The following is a 24,226-nucleotide window of genomic DNA, read 5'->3' as shown; positions in this document are numbered from 1 at the left end:
TTGTGGTCGTTTTTTTTTCGGCTACCCTCAAGGTCTGAAAACATTCCTTCTTGATGTAGAGTTGTCCCAGGTAGCTTGTGGACATTGTAGCTTGGCTCAGAAACCAAGCATCTAAACGTGTGCACATTTTGCAGTTTTGAGACTCCTGACTGTTGGGAAGGTACAACAGCAATTATTTCTCAACAGCCAGATGTCCCAGGAGGTAGAGATACGCTGCTGCCTCCTGGGATTCTCAGAAGAACTGAAAGAGGGAAGCAGTGGATACATTTGATATGTCAAGATTTCGCCATTTATATCACTTCATCTTTCCTTTTCCCTGAGATACATCACCTTAACTTCTGGGTCTGCCTGCTTTGCCAAATAAATGGGACACCTTGCTGTTTTGAGGATATTTTATTCTTTTAGCCCCCCTGAGGAAAAGGAACTAAGTATCTGTGCCCAGCACTGCTGGAAACTCCCGTGTGCTGAAGGGCACAGTGGTGACCTTGCACCCTGTTTGAGAGCGCCTCCCTGCCAGTGAATTGCGGGCTTCTGCTTGCAGAGCGGCTGCTAATGTGCTGGGTGCTGCCTTATGCTCAAAAAGCCTTGAGACCGGTCTCTCCAGAGAGATATATTTATGTGCACAGCATACTGCTCAAAGTTACTTGTGGGCAAAAGGTAAGGAAGAGGGGAACTATAAATGGGAACTGACAGCTTCTAGCTTATGCTTCTACCAAGTCCTTTTAACACAGCAGTTGTCCATGCTTCCTGCAAGAACATGTAATACAGCAAGAGGATAACCATGCTTAGGATACAGTAGTACAAGTGGGACCCCTGCAGCTGTGGAGTGTCTGGCAGAGGTACCTCTCAAAGACAACCTGCTGGGTGAGCAACTGTGGAGCAGCAGGGTATTGCAGAAGGGGGTAAATGGTGTAGGGAGGTGACCATGGCCCTGTGGGAGCTGATGTGAAAGAGCCTGAGGAACAAAGAAGGGAGAGGGAAGGCAGGAACAAGGGATGCTGATACAGGTCACAGTGCTCTAGGCGGCTGAGGGGCAAGAAAACAAGTACAGCAAAAGGAAGGGGTGGGGGGAACAACAGGACAGCAGATGGGATGATGGTCAGAGGCAGGAGACACTGAAGTAATGACCAAGGTGGAGACTGGGCTGGGACTGAGGGACAGATACCCAGAGTGAATTACTGCCAGGTGAGGTGAGGCTTTACAGCTCCCTGCCTCCAGCACTTCTGAGGCTCTCCTGCCCTCACCAGCCAGCAAACACCTCACCCCACCCAGGGCTCTGCCCATACTGCCACAGCAGTGCTGCAGCCCCTGGCAGTGCCCAGTGTGCACGCAGGCTGGCCTGGGCCGGCACCACTGAATGCCAGCAGGGCATCCTCCCGTTTTTGCTCACCTATTCCTTCTACAGTGCAGCCCCTGAAAGGCTGTGGCAGGATCCACACATTATTCTCAACCCCAGCACTGTGCATGACACTCATGGGCTCAGTATCTCTTGCTGCTTTCAGAACTAACAATGCCTATCTGTGTCTCGACTCCACCCCTCCCTCCCACCACTGATGGCAAAGCTGCTTCTCAATACAGAAAGGACAATTTTATTTCATCCATATTAGCAGTGCTTTTTCCTCACACCTTTACCTACCTCTGTAGCTAAACTTCTTTCAGCAAGACAAAATGGGTTACCCTAACCCTAAACCCCAACCCTAACCATAAACCCTAACCCTAATGGTGACTAACCCTAACCAGGCAAACCATGTCAGGCAATTTCTTGCTGTGATGTGGCAGCCAGCGCAGATGCTTTCAAGCAGAAGTCAGAAGTGGGCTCTTGTGTATGCGTGCTGCTGCCTACCTGCCATTCACCCTCCTTTGCAGGAAATCCATTCCAAAGATGCCATTTTTATATCTAAAAGGGCTGTCACAGTTTAACCCAAGCTATCAATATAACCACCCTAGCTGCTCACTCACTCCGCCCCCTCCCCACAAACTCAGTACAATTCCTCACAAAGGCTGACACCAAAGCAGCCCATGTAGCCATGCTTTGTAAAAAGTCCCATTTTTCTTCCGAGCTCTTCTGTAATAACGGATTCTAAGTGCATTTGAAGGCAAGGTTTGTATTGCCCATGTTACTCCCGCTCCGCTAAGGTCTCTGTTAACCACAAACTGGCTTCAAAAGCCCCCACCAGCTACTGTCATCTCATACAGCAGAACAGCACTGCAGGCTCAATCCAGTAACTTTAACATGAACCGTGTATTGGCCTCAGTTTATAAACAAGTACCAAATAAAGGAAAACCAAGCATTTTCATTTTATATAAGCGTTTATTTACAACTTGTTTAACAACTGTACACTCTTCTGTCATCTTGGAAGCATTAGTGTATTTGACTGGGAAAAATATTAAACCTTTTGATTCCAGTGATCATTACTATTTTTTTGTCTATATACAAGATATGTATATTAACACTGCTACCAAGACAATCTGGTAGTTACACAATTTGTAGATGACTTGAAAGGGGAAATTAATGTTTTGACACTCTAGTAATAATTCTTTTACTGAAAATGTATCACTGGCAACTTCACAAACAGTTAATTTGATATATGGTCAACACTTAATTCAAGACTGTCAAACAAGCTGCTATTAAGAAAGGAAAATAGTTTTCTATGCAGCACAAATAAAGTTAGTATATCAGAGACATGCTGGAGATCCCCTCTGAGTTGTGAGCTCACGATCACTTCATGACAGTAGCCAGCTCACTTGCTGAAAGCTACTGGCTCCACCTGACATCTTTCTTGTTGCATTAGTGAACTCAAATGATTATTGTTAAGCTAAACACACTTACATACAAATGTCTTCAGACTCAAGAGCAACTGATACTTACTCTAATTTGCACAGACCATTTTGAGAAATGAGGTACTGCTCGGCATTCCTTGGGACATCTGTGCAGGCAAGTGCATTAAAAAATCCCCTCCTGCTCTGCACAGAGCCTGATTTCAGGGATCCTGCACCCAGCTCAGCTTGGGGCAGGGTGTGGTCCTAGCCAAAGCAGCACTCGCAAATGAAAATAAAAACACATGCCTTTAACACCCAACAACGTTTTTCTAAGACTCTTTACCCTGACACGTTACAAGGGATCAATGGCTAGGACCTGGAAAGGCACAAATCCTTTGTCCCACTGCCAGACTCAATGTGATGAAAGTGCTTCTGCCTCTGCAGGAGTGACTTGTCACCATCAAATCCCAGGTCCTTCCTACAAGTTGTGTCAGACTTCACTGTCCCTGTCAGCCAGAGCACCTGGCAGACACAGCCTCCCCAGTCTGGTATGAGGTCCAGAACATGCCACACACTTCTCATGAGGATCTTAACACTTATCCTCCCCTCACCTGCCCTTCTCTTTGCCAGGTGGCACAAACCCCGGTGTGGAAACAGGCAGGGACACAATCTGTCTTATCTGCAAGTAATTCTGTGCAATGCCACTGACACAGGGGGTATCAGGATCCCTGAGGACTGAACACACACAGGTGCAGGAGATGAAGCGCTGCTCAGAGACCCACCTGCCAAACCAGGGACGAGGTGCACACTGTGTCATGAGACTGGAGAGACTGCAGGGGCCAGTGGACAAAACATCTGTCCAGCATGGGGGTGCTTACATGGAAAACAGGGCAGGTGAATAACCAAAACCGTTCTTGGAATAAGCAGAGTACGCAAGTGTTTATATTTTTGCAGGATTTAGATCCAAGTGAGCAAGAACGGGGTTTCTCTAGAACTGGACTTAATCCAAAACATTTACAGTACTCATCATGCAGACTCTTCAGATTTTCTGGCAAGCTCTATGGCTCAAAAGCGCCATTCCCCATTTGTTATATGCTAACTCCTACACAATAAACCTCTTAACTTACAACACTACAGCACTCCCTTGTCTTCTGAATCTTACCAGTACTGGATGTCCAAGACAAAACATAGCTACAGTAGTATAAATGTGCAGATATTTAAGAATATTAAATAAGCAGCTTTTAAAATTAATATAGGCAGTACAAAGCATTTTGAGTTACACTGTCTACATATGGCAAATATTATAGCTAAACTTCATAACACAGAGAAACAGCCATACTAGTGCAATTGGAAATTAATTAGCTAAGACTGTGATAAGGAGGGGGAAAAAAAAAATAGTACAGGTAAAAGATAAATGACCCAAGTTATAAACTGTCAAGGACAGTCTGCATAATACTAAGAGTGTAGATAGCTTTCATACTTATCTCCACTCACATTCTTTCCTCAGATTTTTTCAACAATTGTCCACAGATTGAAAAAAAAGTTTCTGAAAGAAACCGACAACACAGCTAAAATGTAAAGAGAAAAATACAACAGCCACAAACTACTGTGTATATACATAGTAAAGAAGTAGGCAGTGTCTGTGAACAAAATACCACCCTGTAGTTTGCGGGGCTCGGAGATTATCAGATGAACCTTGCCTGTTTTTTTAAGGAAGGATGAGATGACCAAGCAGCAATTCATTAGTCATTTCTCCTGGTAAAACACCTCCTTCGCTTTAATTATTTAAAGATTCAAAACAGATCCTTTAAGGGTGCAGGTGCTTTGAAATTTTAGCAGTGCCAAAAGGCTTTTTTAGGACTCCTTAAGACTAGATGTTTATAGTTCAGTATATGAAAATGTTGCAGGAAGTCTCTGTGTTAATACTGTTAATCAGATTTAAATAAAGTGGACAGGTGGAAGTAAAATGGAGAACTGACAATGCTCTGTCAGTTTGCAGAACGCCGCCTGTTGAGTTCTGAATATCGTATTTCCTCTCTTCTAGCCTCATAGGAGACTTTTTGTGAAGAGAAAGAGTAAATGGAAGTGGGAAATGGGAAAGCCACTCCCCAGGATGGCAAGCTTCTCTGCAAGTAGATCTCCCTTTGAAATCAGATGGCCATGAGTCTTAAGTGTAGAACGGGTTAAGTTTTGGTTATGCAGTCTGGACAGAAAAGCAAGTCATGCACTGAACGGTCCCTGTTACAATAATGCTGCAGATCATGCAACCACATCACTGCAAATAAAAGAATAAAGAAGAAAGTTAAAAAGCAGATAACATATTGCTGTTAAAAAAAAATACAAAAAGAAAATCAAACCAGAGAACAGAAAAGGTATTTTTCAGAGCAGTTTAGTAAGGCCATCTCTACCTATTTGTGCAAATTCATGGGAGAAACATCTTTGTCACAGCAACTCTTCAAATTAACAGGAAGATTACACACCAGTAATTCAAAAGAGTGACCAAAAAAAGCATTGAACAATATTTAAATTTAGACATAATTCAGACAAATTTAAATACTTTCGAGTAAAGTCCTTCAGGGCGCTGTTCTCAACTAACACAGCTATGGAAACTAAGTTTGCACAGCGATGAAAAAGTCTTAGGCTTTCCAGCTCTCTGTGACTACAACAGTTAAAAAACAAAAGCAATAGAAAGTGAAAGGTGCCTGTCCTGTACTGTCTGTACTCTCAGCCTTTGAGCTCTTAGCACTGCTGAAGACTTTAAGCATTTATGTTTCATGAAAGCTCATCCTGTATGTTAGGCTACAACAGCATCACTGCCAAAATACGCTGGCAAGTTCTATTAACTGCATGCAAATACAAGTTTGAATCGCAAGAAAATTATACATATTCTTAAAATAAGCTGAGTAGGTACCACTGAGCAGCCCAAAGAGCACATCACAATGCTGTGGAAATGAACCTAAGTTTGGAAGAGAATTGGAGAGGCTGGCTAATTTTCAAACGTTGCTGATGCACCCTCTTTCTTGGCCAGTGTTACTGGGTAGGTAGAACGCTTTATTAACACAGGTACGGTGCTTTCAGCTTCCCCAGGTAACAGAAGCATCCCTGCACAGCGCAGCACTGATGTCTCATTCCCATCTTCCCAACTGCACTCAGTGTGACATTACAAAAAGCAAAAAAGCTTCACCAGACTGAAATCAAAGCATGCAAACTCTTTCTCTCCCCACTTTCTTCTCCCTAGTATTGCACTGGTCAAAAATTATTCAACGAATAGTCCCTGCAACAGTAAAATCCAGGTTTAAATAGATAAGGAAGAATATTTATAACTAAACTCAAGTACTTGTTGCAAAAAATCTTTCTGCTACAAGTCTTGCAGTTTGTGTATCCCCATTTTCTTCCTCCTCATTTACAACTTCAGAATACTAACTATAGCTGAAAAACAAACATAGAGGCATAAATCAAATGGAATAAAAATTTTAAAAATTTACACATTCAAAACAGACCTCGAGTGTATTCTGAGTAATCATTGTCTATTAAGATTGCATGGCTTGGGTGCGTAAAGTTACAGAGTCCAGGATTAATAATATGAATATTACTGTCAATACTATATAAGCATTTAGAAGTTCAAGCCACATATGCGTGTATCCATTCTATTGTGAATAAATGAATATAGTCTACTCCTTTAATCTCACCTGGCTATTACTTAGCTTATACTTTAATTAGTAGCACTTCAAGTGTCCTGTTGCACATTATGAGAAATGACATTGTAGGTTTTGCTTTGTCAAGAGTACTTTGTCAATAGTACTTTTGAGAGGTCTTGTAAACTCAGGACAGTATCTTCTATTTCAAGGATGTAACAAATTCATCTGACAGTGCCCTTTCCTGATTAGAAATTCCAATCTTGTTCTAAAAAAATTGTCAATTTCTTTCTCTTGGAGAACTCCTCAAAATTAATCAATATATTCTAAAGCTACCTGTTGAGGCAACACTTCAGAAGACAGAGATGCAAGATGTTAGGGTAAATTCACTCAGCATAACTTGTCATCGCTTCTGCAGCATCTTCAGAAGGAGTTTGCGCAGCAGATGACATGTCTATAGAGGAGTGACTTTCTCTTACTTCCCTCCCTTGCCTGTCAAAAATATTCCAGCTCTCAGTGAAGGTTCATTGCCAGCCTGGGGGATTATTTCTTAGCAAGGCATTTCCCTTCAACATTCAGTGCCCCATCTCATTAGCTCTACTTCATTACAAGTGGTTATCTGTCCTTTAAAATCTTAACTTCTCACTCTCCTCTTCTGTTTCTTCAACCCACAGGAGTGACTGGGACAACTCCAGCACATGGAAGCCACAAAAAGGACGGCAGCCTTTTTCACTAATCTAGCCAGCTCTGGAGGTACTTACCGACACAAGAACTTTTAATTCAGAGCATTGCTCACACAAATCAAATCTGATTAAAAACAAACCCAAAACCAAACGCAGCCACATGTCCTCTCAGAGCAAACACTTTTTTCCTGTTCAGTCTATGTTTGGTCCAAAGATGGGCCAGGCTTTCTGCAGCCAATGTCTCACTACAAGGAGGACTTTGTAAGACAAGCACCAAAGCTATCAGAGCAACGCAGCCTTTCAAGTCTAACACCAGCTGCCAGGCTTCTGCTTTGAAGTAACTGCCTCCAGACTCCTTTTCCCGCAGACTTCCTAACTTTCTTCTTTACGTACTAGCTTCTACTGCTAAAGTTTGCTTTTCTTTCTGCCTCTGTTCTTTCTGTCTTTCTCCATGGTATTTCCTACAGATTTTTTAAAGGAGCATTTCAACATTGCATCTTCCAGAGTTTATTAACACTACTTTGCATTTCTGTAACTCTTACAACCAGAGAATACAAAGCAGACTATAAATTCTAATAATAGTGGCCTTGCAACGTCATGGTTATAACGATTACATGATTTTACTAACACTGCTAGATAAAAGCTTTAAAATATCTCACAAAACTACTGATATCTTCAGGAAACAGGTTTACTCTCCTGCTTACTAATCTTTGCTGACTGAAAACTATAATGTCTGCTTTACAAAATTTTAAATTACAAAATAAATGTTATATTCAAATCCAAATCAAAAGTCTGATGGTCTCACTCTAGTTTATAACTCAATAAATATTACAAGATTTGAGATTTTATCTTAAAATTCTGCTCATTTTCATGATCATGCTAACAGCACAAGCATGCTAACAATTGGCCTTTATGTCAACTCTTCTGTTAAAGTCAGGGATAATCATTAGACACTCAAGTTCCATTTTCAGAATAAGCTGTCCTACACCTTTGGAAATACTTGCTTTTGCAGTTTTTCAGATTTGTGCCATGATACAGTAGTTAACATGTCTTTAAAGTGCTGACAAATGAATACTTTAGTAACAAAGTAACCTGTTGCTCTTTCTGATATGTGATACTCTGACTTCATGTAAAGGACCTCTCTAATGCAAAGCAATGAACAAAGTCACCACTAGACAGGACAGGCTTCCCAGCTGTCCTGGATTTCCCTCTACTAGCAACGCTTTTCATGTTGTATGGATCAGTCTCTCAGATTGACCTAAAGTGGCACCACAGCAGCAAGGAATTTTTATCTGACAAATGGAATTTGCTTTCAGTCTGGAACCAACACACAGTGCAAAGGAGACTGAAGAACATTCAATTTTCCAAATGACTTTATGCACACAGGAAACAGGAGCAGAGGAAATTCCTGATTTACCACCAAAGCCAACTAACGCAGAGATCTACTTTCAGGACAGTCCTGCATTACCTTGGCAAGACCTGAAAGTGAAGGTTAGAACCTGGGCCACAGTAAAGTCAACAGCAAAACCACCCCCTAGCAACTAATAGATGAGGACTTCAATTAGATGAGTTATCATGAGCTCCTACTGATCCACTAACTACAATCTGACACCAGAACAATTAGCTTATGAAGCTGCCTTGGCTGTACTGCCAGGTGTTACTTCAGTGTATGATTTGTCAAGTTTTCTAGAGTTCCTCAACAGACATTAATTCATTACCTAATTCAATGAGCTGATATATTTTTAAAATGAACTTTGTGTCCCAATATTTCAATTAATCAAAAAAAGTCAAGTCAAGGAAAAACAAAGCTAAGTCTTTAACATCTCCAAAGAGTGCAATGAAGCTGGCAGCAGAGTCAAAATTTCCAGGGGTTCACTGTTTGAGGTTGCTGTGGCTGATAATGACAGCTTCTGCCTTATTCACATAGGTAAAGCCTCTAATACTTAATCAACTGCAACTCAAAATTAATATGAGAAAAAAACAAAGCTCCAAAAGCTGGGGTACTGTTTCACTGTTCTTAAATTAACACCAAGAAGTAAAATGCTGAAAGACATACTGCTTTTCAGATTTTTGTAGGGAACCATTGCTCCTCCATGTTCAAACTGAAGAAATCACTCCTTATTTTTACTTGAACCCACAGAGTTACTGACTTACTTTTCTGACTTCCAGGCGGAAGAAAGAGCACAGGGAACAAGGCAATGCAATCAGTCATGTGGGGACATGTTGATTCCTTGAAAGTGACAAACCAGAGGTATGGCTAGGATCCTACCTGGAATCTGGTATCTGCCACAAGCCAATAACAAGATTGGGCTTGTGGTGATGTTCTGAGCACAAGTGCGGTTCATTACTTGCTCCTACATCAACCTACGAGATAATGTGGGGTTTCACTTCTTTCTCCCGATGCAAGGCACAAAGTAAAAACACAGTCTCCTGCCAATACAGAAGGGAGCTGGACTGCTCAGATTTGAGAGGGAACATGTGTCTGGGCTCTTTGCAATTTGTAAGATTCAAAACCTAATTCACTGAGTTTCTTGCTTACCCGATCTTCACATTTACATTTTTAAAATTATTCACCTCTACATTTTAACAGAATGTGTCATACCACCAGTATCAGCAAATACATTTGTTCTAAAGAAGGGCTTCTGGAAAGTTTTCTTTACAACAGCTTGATTTTCTGGATCACATTTCAGTCATAATTCAGTTATTGAACTACTCTGTCGGCGACACACCTGAAGTATGATTAAATGGCTTAGAGGAAAAAAAACCCAAAACACTTGAAATTATTTCCTCACAGAGTACCCTCTTTTAGCTATTTATTTGCACAATACTCATGTGGAAAATGCCGTCAAAATTTGCTAAACTTGGTTTGGAGATATTGAAGTTTATCAATACAATATTAATGCAAAACACAGAGTCCACATTCTACCTAAAGTACGTGCAAAACCCATAAGAAGTCAGTATTGCCTACCTGACTTTGAGTGCAAAAATACCTCCCTCATCAATCCTTGAAGGCAAGAATAAAAACCTCTATAAAATGAGAAAAATTCAGGTACTCTTGCTTCATAGGAAAGAGAAAAAATAGCCACATTCAGGACAATCTTCTTCCAAATCACTGACTAGAAGTAAATCATCAAGTGGTGGAATTAAAATGTTTTCCAATTACCAAATCTACACAAAATGTCAACTCATCAAGACAGTTAACCCCACTAAAATCATCCAGGAAGCTGCTAAGTGGATAGTCTCATACACTAAAGACCTGAGTAAAAGCAAAAGCTACTTCCACATGTCAGAATACCTAGGACTTCAAAATACCAAATTCTCTTATTTTCTTGACAGCTTGCAAATACCACTTACTATTTAAGATCATCATAAAGCAGTAATAAGAATATTCACTGTTAATTCTTTCACACACAAAGAATATAAAATTGCCACTGCTCCTTACATGAATAGAAAGCCACAGAAAACTTGTAGAAGCATTAGTGCTACGTCAAGTGACGGCTCAACAGGACAACCATTTGTTATTCCAAAGAGATAATGAAAAGCATCTTGTAGCCATTATATATTTACTTCATTTTACACTACACAAAGCTGTGTGCTCTAGTAGTTTATTCTTCTTTGCACTGTGGGTGGAACACAGAACCTTTAAATTAGATTACTTAATTTTTCACACCACTTGGAAAATACATGTTATGATCCAGGTGGTTACATGTTGCTATCAAGAAAGCAGGAAACTTGAATATTCTTTTCTGTTATGTCTGATCCGATACGATAACAACTTAATTCTCCACAGAAGTATATGAACGGGACTGCACACACATAGTTTAAGGTCAGAAAGTAAGCTTCAGCTTTGATCAGTGAAAATACCCATCCATTTAACTGTTCTCACTTCTTAGAATTAATTAAAATATCTCAGAAAGATTATTCTTGGCAGATCCTTTGCAAGGTGCTCAGGAATGTACTCTTATGAACTCTTCACCTGTTTTATCACTGCTCTGGAGAACCTTTTCTCTTTACCCTCAACCTGTGGGTTTTTGTTTTTGTAGTGTATCAGGGCAGGAGATAGCATTGGTTTAGTAACTACCACTACAATTTTGATGTAAATAGTTTTTGTTGCCCCAGAAAAAGTGTTCCTAAAAGCTTCTTAGCAGTATCTAATGTACTGAAAATTCCAATTTACAGAGGTTTTTTTGTTTATATTCTTTTCTTACTGAATATAAGACAAAGAGACAGCATTCATTGGGAGCTCATCTATATGTGTGCTTATTCCCTGAAGTCACACTCTGAGCCCCTTCTTTTTCTTAATATCACACTGATTCCAAAGCTATATAACAAGCAAGGAAAATAACTAACCTGAACCCTTTCATTAAGAAGCTGTTATTTTGAGAGAGGTGGTTTAATGTGTTCACCACCTGCATTCATCCACACCCAAAGATTAAGAATTGATGTATATAATGCAGTTAACAGACTTCAGTATCTGTTTTTATATTACTGGGGGTAAAAGAAATCAAAAGGATAAGATTTTTCAGACACATACTGAATATCTTTCTTAGCCTCGATTAAAACAGATGATGCACTGGGGGAAAAAACAGTACCTAGCAGTGTCATTCACCTGTTCCTTACACTTTAATCTAGGTGTGCTTGTTTTAATTATCCCTTGCTCATTCCACCCAAGTTGTGAATTAACATAGACCTTCAACTGATTGATGAAAGCTAGTATGTCTTTTCTCTAAAGGGATTTATGAAAAAAAGTCTTATCTTGGAAAGGCATTAAAATAAAGTAAAAGAATAAATTTATAAACCAGACTGCATGAGCATTACGGTCCAAACAGTCACTAAAGTAAATATGTTTAAAACTGAATCACCACAATATGTATGTATACAAAACTTTCAACCCATATTCAGGTCCTCCACGTCCATCAGTTCTTTGACAAAAATGATAGGGAGAGCATACAATTAGTCAAGGAAAAAGCAGAACTTTGTAGGAACAGAACCTAAATTAATAACAGGAGCCACCAATCATGCCACTGATCAAAATGAAGGTGCTACAATGAGTGATGCACACTTAACCAGCTATACCCTAGAAAGTCAGTACAGCAAATCGCAGACAGTTTCCAAGAAAGTCAGCAACAAACTCACCTGAAGGCACTGGTACCATTAGTAAGGCAACTGATACAATTATACCCTGAATGAACATATTAAAGCAAAGCAAGTCTTTTAGTAGGGGATGACAACTGAAATACATGAACATAAACATATTAAACAGGGCCTTGCTCCATTACATACTGCTCATCCATAATTATAAAATTTTCAAACAAATGTCCTTTTTAAATGGATGATGCAGTCACATATTAGAGCATTCTAATTTTTTCTCAATACTTTTATAATACATATTAAGCATACTCTTGATCAAGAAGAGTGGAACAAACTACCTGAAAAAATTCAGCTCTGCCAGCAAAAGAGGTAACATCAGTACATAAAGAAAAACATTTAAAAAATTATCCCGTTTCCCTAGTGAATGTCAAGAACAAGAGCAAACTTTGCATGAAGGAGATTTAAAAAAAAAAAAATCTTTTTGCCATTGGTAAGTTTTTTAGTAGCAAATACATTTCACAATAATGTTATATACTAATTTTGCATTTTTGTAATGAGTTTTCGGCATTTTTTTAAGCAACAGGTTAGCACATTAAATAAAAAGCCTAATTCCCTTTGAAGAAATAAAGTATTTTAAAGTGTAACTGCCCTTACAGGCACAAACATACCAGCTGTGACAGGAAATTGACACTGTTACACAGACCATATGAGGTTTTTCACGAGAGACCAGGCTTCATACAAATAGACTCTGTTATTACACAGCAGCCCTCAAGATGTTGTCAAAACTTTGGCACATTCAAAAAATGCAGAGGGGGAGAGATGGATGTGAAAAAATATAAGGAAAGGGCATTACAGAACAATGAGAAACCATAATAAAACCCTTTCTTGAACTGCAAAATAATAGCGGTAACAAGGTAAAGAGAAAGGATGCTGGTTGATTTTCCTTGAATGTTGTTACTTGCAGTAGAAGTGGCCTGGATCACAGGGCAGTTTTCCTTCTAAGAGCAAGGATTCTCTACCTTGCTGTTGCTGGCTGGACATGACCAGGGTAAGATCTCCTTGTGCTCGTGGCTTGCCTTTGTCTAGCCAGAAAGGACTGTCCTGAGCCTGTACTAGCAAGTCTATCTTCTGCTGCCTTTTTATGAAGAGTCATCCCCTATGGACAAAGAAAAACTTCTCAGTGAATACCAATACATAACACTGAAAAACTTTACTAATTTACATTTTGTTTATTATCTTCTTCACCAACACCGACTAAGCTTTTTTTTTTTCCCTTCTTTCCCCCCTTCCCCCAAGTCATTGTCCAGGTTTGGAATAACTGCTGAGAAGCAGGTCACCCAGTGTCTCAGATCTGAGCATATGCTCCTCCACACAAACACACTGTAACTGGACAAGTCTTTTCATAAGGTGCTTCCCCTCCTCACCCAGGCATACATCAGCATATTGAGCTAGAAGAGTACTTTTCTTCTGAAAATAAAGTATTGTCATCCTCTGTGAAAATGATGGAGCTGTGGCAAGTTGTATTGCTGTGTATAAAAGCAGAGGCTAATTAGAGAAAGTCACAGACAAAGCTATCAGTGCTCATCTTAGCGTTCATGACAAGCTATTGAACCACAGCCCTTAGCTCAGGCATATCTTCTGCTTGTCAGGAGGAATTACGTCACAAAATTGGTCAAGGACACAGTCACTTGAAAATGCCTTCAACATTTAAAGGATTCAAACACTCTGCTTAAGTATCATTTTTAGCTTACTGTTCATGGATATAACAAGAACACAGAACAGCAAAAAGGAAACTCTTCCAGGTGACGACAGACAGGAAGAATTAGAACTCTACAATGAAGCAGAGTGAAACATGAATGTTACACAGGTCGATGATTCCTCCCCTCTGAAGGGCAGTTTCAATGCAGCTACCCTCTGCCAAAGAGAAGCCCTGACCACATTTGATGAAGGTGAAAAATGTAGCAGTATACAGGCCCAGCAAAAGCTGCATGGCTGCACAGATCACTTCCTTATGGTTTCAATATTTTAAGTGAGGGTCTTGCCCCTGTGCTCACCCTTTGCATGGGGCTAAACTTGTACCCAGGTTAAAGGGTCATTTCTCAGAGCACGTACACAGAGAGTAAGCTGTATTACTTTTATTGTGCCCCTTCATTAGAAACTAGAAGATCGGAGAGTCGAGCATCAAAGATGAAAGTAAATTTGAACACTGCAAGTCAGTGTAACTGAAGGACTGGAATTCCAAAACAGTAGTCTGAGGTATCCTTCTCTCTAGAAAGCACCATTTCTGGTTTTAAAACTTGAAAATAACGAACATGTTATTTTCTGTGTGTTGGAAAATGTTTTTCAAACAAAATAAAAACCTGTAAATGAATGGTGTTATGAAAAAACCAGAAACAACTTTTTACTTCTTTTTTTTTAATGAGAAGTTTGGGAGGTTCTTACCATATTGTACCAGGCACTAACAATAAATTTCTCCTCCATTTCTCTTTGACTCTTTGTTTTTTCATATTCTTTCTATAAAGCAAACAAAAAGGTATACATTTAAAACCAAAGTATAGTAAAAATATCAGTCTATACCTAAAAATCAATGAGGGAATAAGCATCTACCAGGAAACATGAGGATTACTACCTCCAATGAATGAAACATTCTGTCCCGCTCCTGCAACTGATTTTTCAGAGCCTGAATCTCAGGAGCTGCACCTTGGTTCTGCTTAGGATCTAATGTGCGAATGACCTGTAAGAGAAAAGCAGTTTAATTAAATCCTACAAAAGCAATCTAATTGAAGGGAAGGACATCAAGGAATTACAAACTTTCAATGCAGGATAAGAAATAAAAAACTGACTTAAAAAATCTCAGTGGTAAGAAATGACACTCCAAAATGAAACAGAGGGATGTGCAGTTTTAAGAATCTGACTCCTGTAAAACAGTCTTGAAAACAAGCATGACAGAGGTTCTGCCTCAGCACATCAGCCATGATATATCAAACCTGTTTTACAGGACTGTGAAACAGAACTACTGATAGGAAAAAGTGACACCTAAGAGGTTCAGTATCCCAGACTCACATAAGCAGTTCCTGACCCCTAACTGCCTTACCTTGGGGTCACAGTAGTAGAAACTTCTTCTCAAACATTTTTCTCTTTATAGCTAAGGTTTACCTACCTGTCAGTTGAGGAAGGATTGCTTTGATCCTTATGGAAAGATGTCATGATTCACCTACTTGGGATATCAGGTGCTGTCATTTCTACATAGCTCTGTTAAGCCAAGAAGCATCCTGTGGCACATGCATGATCATTATGTTACTTAATGAGATGAAGGGACACCTGGTTATGTTTGTTTGGCATCCATCATGGTATCATGAGTGCTAGCAAACACAGAGCAAAACCATGAATAAATCCAGCCAAAATACCTAGATTCCTAAGCCTTCCATAGAAAATAGCTTAAAACATTTTAACAACCTCCAGATATATAGAAAGAGAGTTCACCTCTTCTGTCTTTCTACCCATTTCTACCCATTTCAGAATCATGTCTAGATGCTGAAATCAAATGATTTAAATTTCAGTAAGTAATTTTTACTAATTGGTACCCATGAAGGAAGATTAATGAAAGTGTTTCAAAGAAAATACAGATTGGACCTGGATACAGTTTCCATAGTAGAAGGCTATGATTGTACTCATCTTCATAAATAAATACTGAAACTTGGTAAGAAGATCACAAAAACCTAACTTAACTAAAATGATTAATGCCACTGTTGTATGAAACACCCTATACTAACACAATACATACAAATAAACAAATCTTATTGAAAAGAGAAATTGTGACTCTGTCTTTCATTGGAATACCCTGAGACACAGTAAGCAACATAAGATGTAAAAAAATAGATTCAAATTATTTCATTAGACTTCCTGAAGACTTTTGAAATGTCTCCCAAGCAGTCGTTGAGGAAACTACACAGAAAGAAGGAAACAAAGTTTTGACAAGTTAAGAACTTACTTACAGATTCCAATTTAACAATATGCAGCCATAGCAAAGATTTTTATACTACCATCATTGGTTGAACAATGACACTTCTATGCTTTTAAGAAAGTCAAGTAAAATGTTGAGGTACAGTGAGAGGAAATGGGACTGTGATTGAGACCACAATATTGCCATTTCAAAGCTGGTAGTATCCTCAAAATCATACTTAAATATTAGCCACCTTCTCAACAGAAACATTTATTAAACAGTAAAGGCAAAGACAATGCTGAGCATCATCAAATAAATGTAACAGGTCTCACATGTGGTTCAGCTAAAAAGATCACTTTACTCAGAAAAAGCAAGAATAAAAAAAGTCTGTATTAAAACTGTTTCTAAGCCACTTAGCTAAACCAGAACATAAATAGAGATCAGAGGCAAAAGATTAACAGAGAAAGCAAAATCAAATTTAAATTGTTAAAGATGGTTCTGGCACCTGTGTAATTACCTCTGCCTGTTAATTCTGAAGTCTCAAAAAGAATACGCAATTTATGTAAGTAGCTAGGACCTGACAAAATCTGAAGTAGCTGACTGAGCATCACAAGAAGCCTAAACCATCCAGAAACACACATAAAAAAACCCCAGCCATCTGTGAAGGGAGGAACCTTAAACTAATCCTTTTCCCTCTCTGCCGAACTGATAAAAGAAGAGTTTGTTGGTCCAGCCTGTGCTTGTAGTTGGTTTTACTAAGCTACATTTTTTGTGTATGACGAGGTAGAACTCTTCATGACAACTGTGCCACAGGTCCCCAAAAGTCCCAGCACAAATGACAATTAAAGAGTACTTTTGCTCATAGAGCTTCCTTCCCTTGAGCTGGCTTAGATGGGCGGTTCAGTCCTAAAACAAAGGACAGCTCTTTCAGTTATTTCTATACCACCAGTCCTAGTACAGACACAGCTTTAGCTGTTGTATGCATTTGTTACTCACAGGCAGAACTCCAGAAGAATTTCTGCACACAGCATTAGAAAGGGTTTAACACCCTCTCCTCATCATCAACCAACATCTGGCATGCTTAACAAGGTTTGTGTGGAGACTATCAAAAATCTGTAGCAGTGAGTATATATTTGTACAGAGGCATCAGAGGGGCTCATGAATAGGTAACAACAGGGGACAGTCATGAACACAAAATCAGGGTAAAATCCTCTGCAGAGTTAATCAGTATTAGGTACCGTAACGGTAAGATACAAAGATCCCACTGTACCTTCCTTCTATTTTACTTGCTAGTGTGTTTACAGATACCTCTTATTTTTATTTCTGCAGGATGGACATGTGGTGCAGTCCATCAGAGAGGGGCGATTAACGTGGAATCATAAACTTACACTTTTGGCTTTTTCCAAGTACTTTTTGTATCGTTCTTCCATTTGCTTCATTTCCTCCTCTTTTTTCCGTAAAGCTTCTTGTAATTCTTCAATTTTGAGTGCTTTGTGTCAGGAGATGCATATATTGGAAAATAACATAAATATATGATGCTTATTTTAATGTTTTTCAACAGACTTTTAATGTACAGCTAGAATTTATTTCAGTTAAGAAAAACTAGCATAAAGAACCTGTATGTTGCAGATACAATAGTTCTAATTTCTGAATAGCTCAGAAACACATTAAAAATATGTACTCCTATATAGTCCCATGAGACTGCGGTTTTGTAAACAAATGTTGCGTTTTTCAAAAATCATGAAAGAATAAAGAGAAATTGAATCATAAATCAATCCCATTACTCAATGTGAGTTTACTAATGAATTACAGATTTTATAATATCTTGGTATTGAAACTCAAATAAATACAAGTTTTTTCTATTTTATTTAAGAAAATAATTCTTAATAGGTACAACTCTTGATTAAATCTAATGAACTGTAACACTGGATACAATTTATCTGACTTGAGACATGAATATACTCAATTTTTCCCCCACATTTCCTTAAGCAGAAATGCAAACCAGTAGGACACTTTCACTGTATAGCATTTTCCTGTGCTGATATAAGACTATATCAAGACGCTATTGCTTATATATCATCTTAGGGAAAAAAAAAAAATTGCTTCTTTCCAGATCAAATAGCGTATATCATTGCTGTCTGTTTCTCAGACAATGTGAGATAATTGGCAACCCTCAGTTCATCTCTTTAGCAGTCTCATTTTGAAATGTTCTTCCATGTTTTTCCTAAGATTTTCTCTGTAAGCATTTGGAAAACACTAAGCTGGTAACAGGACCAAGTAAGATTTTTCACTGATCAGTAAGAGGACCAAAGCAGATGTCCTCCAGGATTGCAAGAATCCATTTTTCAAAATGTGCCACAGTTCTTGTACAACACTCAAGCATTTGGACCGTATCCAGGATAGTTAAAAGAATCTAAAAAGTAATTAATACACATTTTGTGAGCATGAAAAGAAAGGAAGAAAGTACATCTATTTTTATTTTACCAAGATTCAGACACAGATTTTTAAAAGTAACTTGTAATTTCAGTAAACTAACTACAGAAGTCTCAATATGTCCTAAAATTTAGCAGCTAGAGTAAAAACTTTGCTATTACACTCACATGGAAGTTTATCAAGTATGACGGGATTATTTCTTTATTAACTACTCATTAAGTCCCTAAACCTCATTTCCAAGTGTTCTAACACTTCCTAAGATGTGTAATTTGTAACATATTCTGCACTTTTAGCTAAACACAAATGAAAATTCTTTTTAGGTACAGAATGTAGGTAGTGAATAGTGAACAGGTATCTCTGTCTTCCTGTATATCAGGATTAATAAAAGAGCTTCGGAACAAACCAGAGAAGCTGCCAGTGGTTGCAATGTTTTGCCACCTCCTGTTATAAGTAGCCTTGAAAAAAAAATATACCTTCTTCAATACTTCTCAGGAAAAATGTAGCATTAATGTGCTAAAAAACAACTGGATGCTGGGTTCTGGATACCATCTGAGCAATGTGATATATATCCCTACGTTCTCTTTGACCAGTGTCTGAAAATTTTCTCCAACTACAACACAGTTCTGAAAATACAGAGAAGGAATATATATTGAGAGTAAAAAATACCCAGTGATGTCAGTAGGGATCTTCTATATCAGGGTCTTAAGAGTGATGGTCAATGACAGATATGTCAGTGACTTGGTATTTCTTGGTATGGCCATTGTAATTTACTATGGTGGTCTCTAAAATGTGATCCCCTTAATTTCAAATGTTAGAAGCATCTTTTTGGTCACCATAGCTTCCAGAGGAATTAACACCATGCATATATCGTTGCCATTTAAAATGTACATTTTGTTTATTTTGCACATCCTATAGGTATTATAATTAAAGTATTGCACAGTAAATACTTCATAAAGAAAAGAAATGGATTGCACATGTAACTCACAACTGTTATTGCATCTTGGTTCCAAATCCTCAATAATAGCTCTTTTCTTCTGTAGCTCATTGTTAGCTTCATGGAGTTTCTCACTGTTACAAACCATAAAAGCACATATTGTTTTCCCAATATTGTTATTGTTCTTAAATGAACATTAAGTGATACAAAAAAAATCCTCAGATAGTGGTATATTTCTGAGACCATGACTGATTTTTGCTCTGGAGCATGAGGAAGGACAAACGACAATGTCACTGTGGAAATATTTGTTAAACAAGCTGAAAAACATTATGGTGTATGGAGAACTGTAATAACAAACAGTTTCATTCTCAGTAATTATAAATTTAATTTAGAATTTACAGTTAATTGTACAATGCATGCCTAAAATGAATACACATCATTGAGACTGCATTTAGAAAAATGGCTAAACTTAAAGGCAACACAAACTACTTTTTTATTTGCAAGCCAGTCAAAAAGCTAACAGATCTTTGCATTTTAGGGAATAGTTGCTGAATTAGCAGAACAAAATGATAACACTTCCTAAAATGTTACCTTTAATGCCATAAAGTATACTAAAGAGTAAACAAATTGATTTTGTTTACATTAGCATGCTTTCCTCAGAACAAAATTACTGAGCAAAGATTTACACAGTGTTCAGCAAAGTTTTCTAACCACCACAAAACAATGGTTCCTTCATTACTTATTGCTTTCACAAAGGTTTCTATGAGATGGAAAAAGTATCTGAATAGCAGATTCCCAAACATTCCTGTGTTATCGAATTTCTTTTAGTTGTGTATTTTCCAGATGCATGATTAGTGACTGTCTGTCCTTACCATATGGAAAACACGTTATTTGAAATAGTAAACAAAACAGGTAAACAAAGTACTTACAGATGTTCCTCAAGTTTCTTTTTCAGAAGAACTGACTGGAATAGAAAGTGAAATGTTTTATTTGAATATAATCAGGAGCTTTAACATAATTTCAAAATTATTTTAAAACATATAATTTTGACATTCTAGCCAAAATTCAACCCTTTTACTTCACTCAGTTTTAGATCACAACTATAAAGCCATCCTCTGTGGTAGCAATCCTCTCCACAGCTGTGTGACTTTCCTGAAATTAGAGCACTTTATAACTTTACAAATATTTTCCTAGGAATTAGATCAATAAAAGCAAGATCGATAAACAACAAAACTGTATGGCACTTGTTTTAATTTCTTCAGTAATGAAGACTTAATAAATTAACCTGAAATTGTAAAGTGCAGCAAAATTTAAGAGAAGATCTGTCTTACTGATATTGCCATGCCAATTGCATGAAGACATGTAGCAAATTAGTTGGAAGTAAATTCCTGTCCCCATAGAAACCAGAGAGAGTACAGTGTTTCTGACTGGAGTACAGCAGAAATTTTACCCTTTTTCTGTTTCTCATCTTTATTGATTCAGACACTTAAAAATTATCATACAACTTACAGTGTTCCACTTTCTGATTAAATCACATTTAGGTAAGCTCTTTGAATAAAAGCTTCAAAGTAAACTTCATTTTATCTTTAAACTCATTTCATACACAATGAGTATCTTTCAAATAAAATAAACCAAATAAATGTCTCTAAACTGAAAGTAGTGTTAAGTAAATAGAAAGCCATACTCACAATAGCCTTGAGCAGAAGCCCATGCCAAGAAACAGAGATGACATTAGTATAAAGCAAAACAGCAGCCAACAGAAGAAACTATTTAGAAAGTCATGAACAGAAAAAGTTAAAGCATTTTTTCACACGTGCATTTTTCTCCTCTGTTCTCATCAGTTTAATCCTGTAACACTTTCTCAAACACATGACTTTAAACAGAAATATAAAAATAGTGACAAAGCACATTGATAAATCATCATATTTAAACCAGGATTTCAAAAGAGAGCAACTGCTGTTTTGGAAAGTAATTTAAAAATAAAAACCACACAAGTAAAAAAACAGGAGAAAATATGCAGTCTATTGGGCTACAGCCAAAATTAAGAGATGCATGTGTATTTGTGGAGTGTTTCTGAATTGTGTTACTGCCACACTGATTGAACACATGACAAATATAGAATATTTAAATCAGAAACTGCCTTTCCAGTTTGCATTTATCCAGTACCAATCACATTGGAGGTCTAGCATGTGGTTCTGGTCCAGAATGCCACCAAAATAGAAGATAAAATTAAAAAAAATTACTTCATTGCTTTTCCTCCAATGGTCTTTTAACAAAAGTTCAGACGTCTGGGCAACAGCAGCAATTACCACGTGCACACGAGAAGAAGCTTTTGGCTTTGTTATAGTGTAAACGCTTCAAAATATTGCCTTTGATCACATTCTTGGGTCATGCTTTTTCATTATTTCAAAACTGCATTTCCTTACTGCACTATAAGAAATGGGAGAGCATGTAAAAACAAGCCTCCATGACTGTACTGACTTCAGAGGCAGAAATTTCTAGCAGCTAAGGATCTGCAGGTTTTGACCATTTTGCTTTTTTTCTTTTCCAGTCCTCTAAACAGCTGCAGCAACACAAGCTTTTCTGTAAAAATGAATGTTTGTATGCATCTTTCTTGGTCAAAAAGCATTTGAACTGGCACCATCACTTCTGTCTGATCATTTAGGGGACTACTGCTTGGTTTGGACAAGAAAGGGAAAAGTTGTCAGCAGTGCCCGTTTTCCTCAGATAAGAAAACACAAATTGAATTTGGCTTTTCTTTTGCAACCCTTGTATTACACTTGGGCTTAGCTTAGAACAGAACTACTTGTCAACATTACGCTGGTATATTTCTAATATATGTTTTTTGCATGAGACCAGCACTGTTGTGGGAGTAACTCCTCTCCCATCTAGCCAGAACATATGTTCTCACAAGCAAGAAACTAACAATTATAAACAGCACGCACAATTAAAAATCAGCAGGACTGAGTTTACCCAGAGTAATTTACCCAAGACATGAGATTAGGAAAGGGAATAAAAGGTAAAGGTGCTATTTTAGCCACCAAAAGATCCTGTATATACATGTAGCAAGGCAGATAAAATCAAATAAATTACTCCCAAAATGGGCAACCATTACTTTTTTTTTTTTGTCTCAGTCATCTTCAATGCCACACATCCAAATCCTCTGCTTCTAACAACTGATTATTATAACTGCTGTTCTCGTATAAGGTCAGTCTCTTAGGGAAAAAATGGCAATTAAAAAAACCCACAAACCTTTATCTAATTTTGAGCTAGTTTTAATGTCACTCAAATGTTTTATCTGTTCATAACAGAAGACATTTCTATAACAAAACTGTAAAAATCAGCAAATGCACACTTGCTATTTTGATTTTTCCTCACAGTGCTAACAAGTTCCTGTTACACCAAAGAAAAACACTTATTATGGTGTGGTTTTACGAAAGACGTATCCTCCCCAATATTTAATTGCTATCTTTCTTTTACATAAAAAGCCCTACAGAAATCTAGTCTCCTTGCTGGAATTTTCTTTCATGCTTTAACAAGCCAAATGATCAGGTCTGTCCCCTTTTTGAGGGCATAGTTTGTTTTTGTTCTGCATATTAAGGCGACAGGCGGATGGCTAGGCTTGAGGTTAAACTAATTTAGCAGGGTGGGGGAAACTATGGTACATGACCAGAGAAAATTACTTGATGAGACTGGTAACACTGTGGGAAGATGATGAAAGCTATGAACAGCACTTTGAGGGATGGTCAGATTTCACAGATGCTAAGTTATCATAGAACGGTTTGGGTTGGAAGAGACCTGTGAAGGCCATCTAGTCCAACCCCCCTTGCAATAAGCAGGGACATCTTCACCTTGATGAGGTTGCTCAGAGCCCCATCCAACCTGACCTAGAATGTTTCTAAGGATGGTGCATCTGGGCAACCTGTTGAAGTGTTTCACCAAATGAGCAAAGTGGCTGAATTTCACAGGCAACTGTGTGGTAAACAGGTAACAGAGGGGGAGACACACACTTTTTAGGGAGCTGCCAAATCAAGAGGACTTAGTAATTGTATCAACAATAGCATATAAGGACAATATTGCATATGTAACAGTATGAGAGACACCATGGTATGGATTTAGCAAGACTAGGTCCAGTGGAGCAGAAGTAACTAAAGGCAGGTTGTTTATATAGGAGGGGATTATGGCAGAGAAAGGGGGAAGTGTAGCAAAAAAGAGCGATAATAAGGCATGCAAATGATGTAGTCAAAGCTGTTCAGTGTAGCTGTTGAGCCACTCTACATATGACCACTGCAGTCTGGAGGACAAAAATCAAACCTGCTACTGTGACCACACTTGGCATGTCTAAGTTGATTCTGTAGTCTGGAAGACTGGGCTAAGCAGGCCTTTCCCTGGCCAGCAAGGCAACTGCCAGGATGGATTAATTGTGCATCCCAACAGGATGTGTCACTGCCTGATGCAGGCCTAATGGCACCAATATCTTCCCAACATCCACCTTCCACTGCACTTCAATACAAAATCAAAACTTCTTCCCCAAGTGGATCTTGCAAGCAGCATCTATCATTACAATGCTACTTGCCTGAGTTAGGATAGTGCTTTTACTACTTCTGTGTAAGCCTAAAAATTACTTCAATTTTGAAAAAAAAAAAACAAAACAACAAAACTAAAACTAAATAAATACATAAATATGTAACAAAACAAACCCCAAGCCCTTATCATACATTTCTAGACTGAATGCAAACAGGATCTT

General features: G+C 38.2%; 1 protein-coding gene across 5 annotated transcripts in view; it reads right to left on the bottom strand.

The window, feature by feature from the left end:
• Positions 1-2,291: 2,291 nt before the first annotated feature.
• The window catches only part of HOOK3 (hook microtubule tethering protein 3), a 102,579-nt gene continuing 80,644 nt past the window's right edge, over positions 2,292-24,226 (bottom strand). For 2 of the 5 annotated variants that reach the window (XM_065045618.1, XM_065045621.1), the window contains 8 exons: positions 21,168-21,245; positions 20,409-20,443; positions 19,531-19,613; positions 17,501-17,601; positions 14,799-14,903; positions 14,612-14,683; positions 13,189-13,325; positions 2,292-5,035 (listed from right to left, as the gene is read on the bottom strand). In XM_065045618.1, coding sequence (XP_064901690.1) covers positions 5,020-5,035; positions 13,189-13,325; positions 14,612-14,683; positions 14,799-14,903; positions 17,501-17,601; positions 19,531-19,613; positions 20,409-20,443; positions 21,168-21,245 — 627 coding nt within the window. In that variant the 3' untranslated portion in view covers positions 2,292-5,019. Of the gene's footprint in view, positions 13,326-14,611; positions 14,684-14,798; positions 14,904-17,500; positions 17,602-19,530; positions 19,614-20,408; positions 20,444-21,167; positions 21,246-24,226 lie in introns of all 5 variants that reach the window. The other 3 variants (XM_065045619.1, XM_065045622.1, XM_065045620.1) reach the window with 2 other exon arrangements.

The sequence above is a fragment of the Columba livia genome, chromosome Z, assembly GCF_036013475.1.
Source record: "Columba livia isolate bColLiv1 breed racing homer chromosome Z, bColLiv1.pat.W.v2, whole genome shotgun sequence".
In the NCBI taxonomy this organism is placed as follows: Eukaryota; Metazoa; Chordata; class Aves; order Columbiformes; family Columbidae; genus Columba; species Columba livia.
Note: the sequence above shows the minus strand (reverse complement) of the source record. Positions and strands in the feature narration are given on the sequence as shown.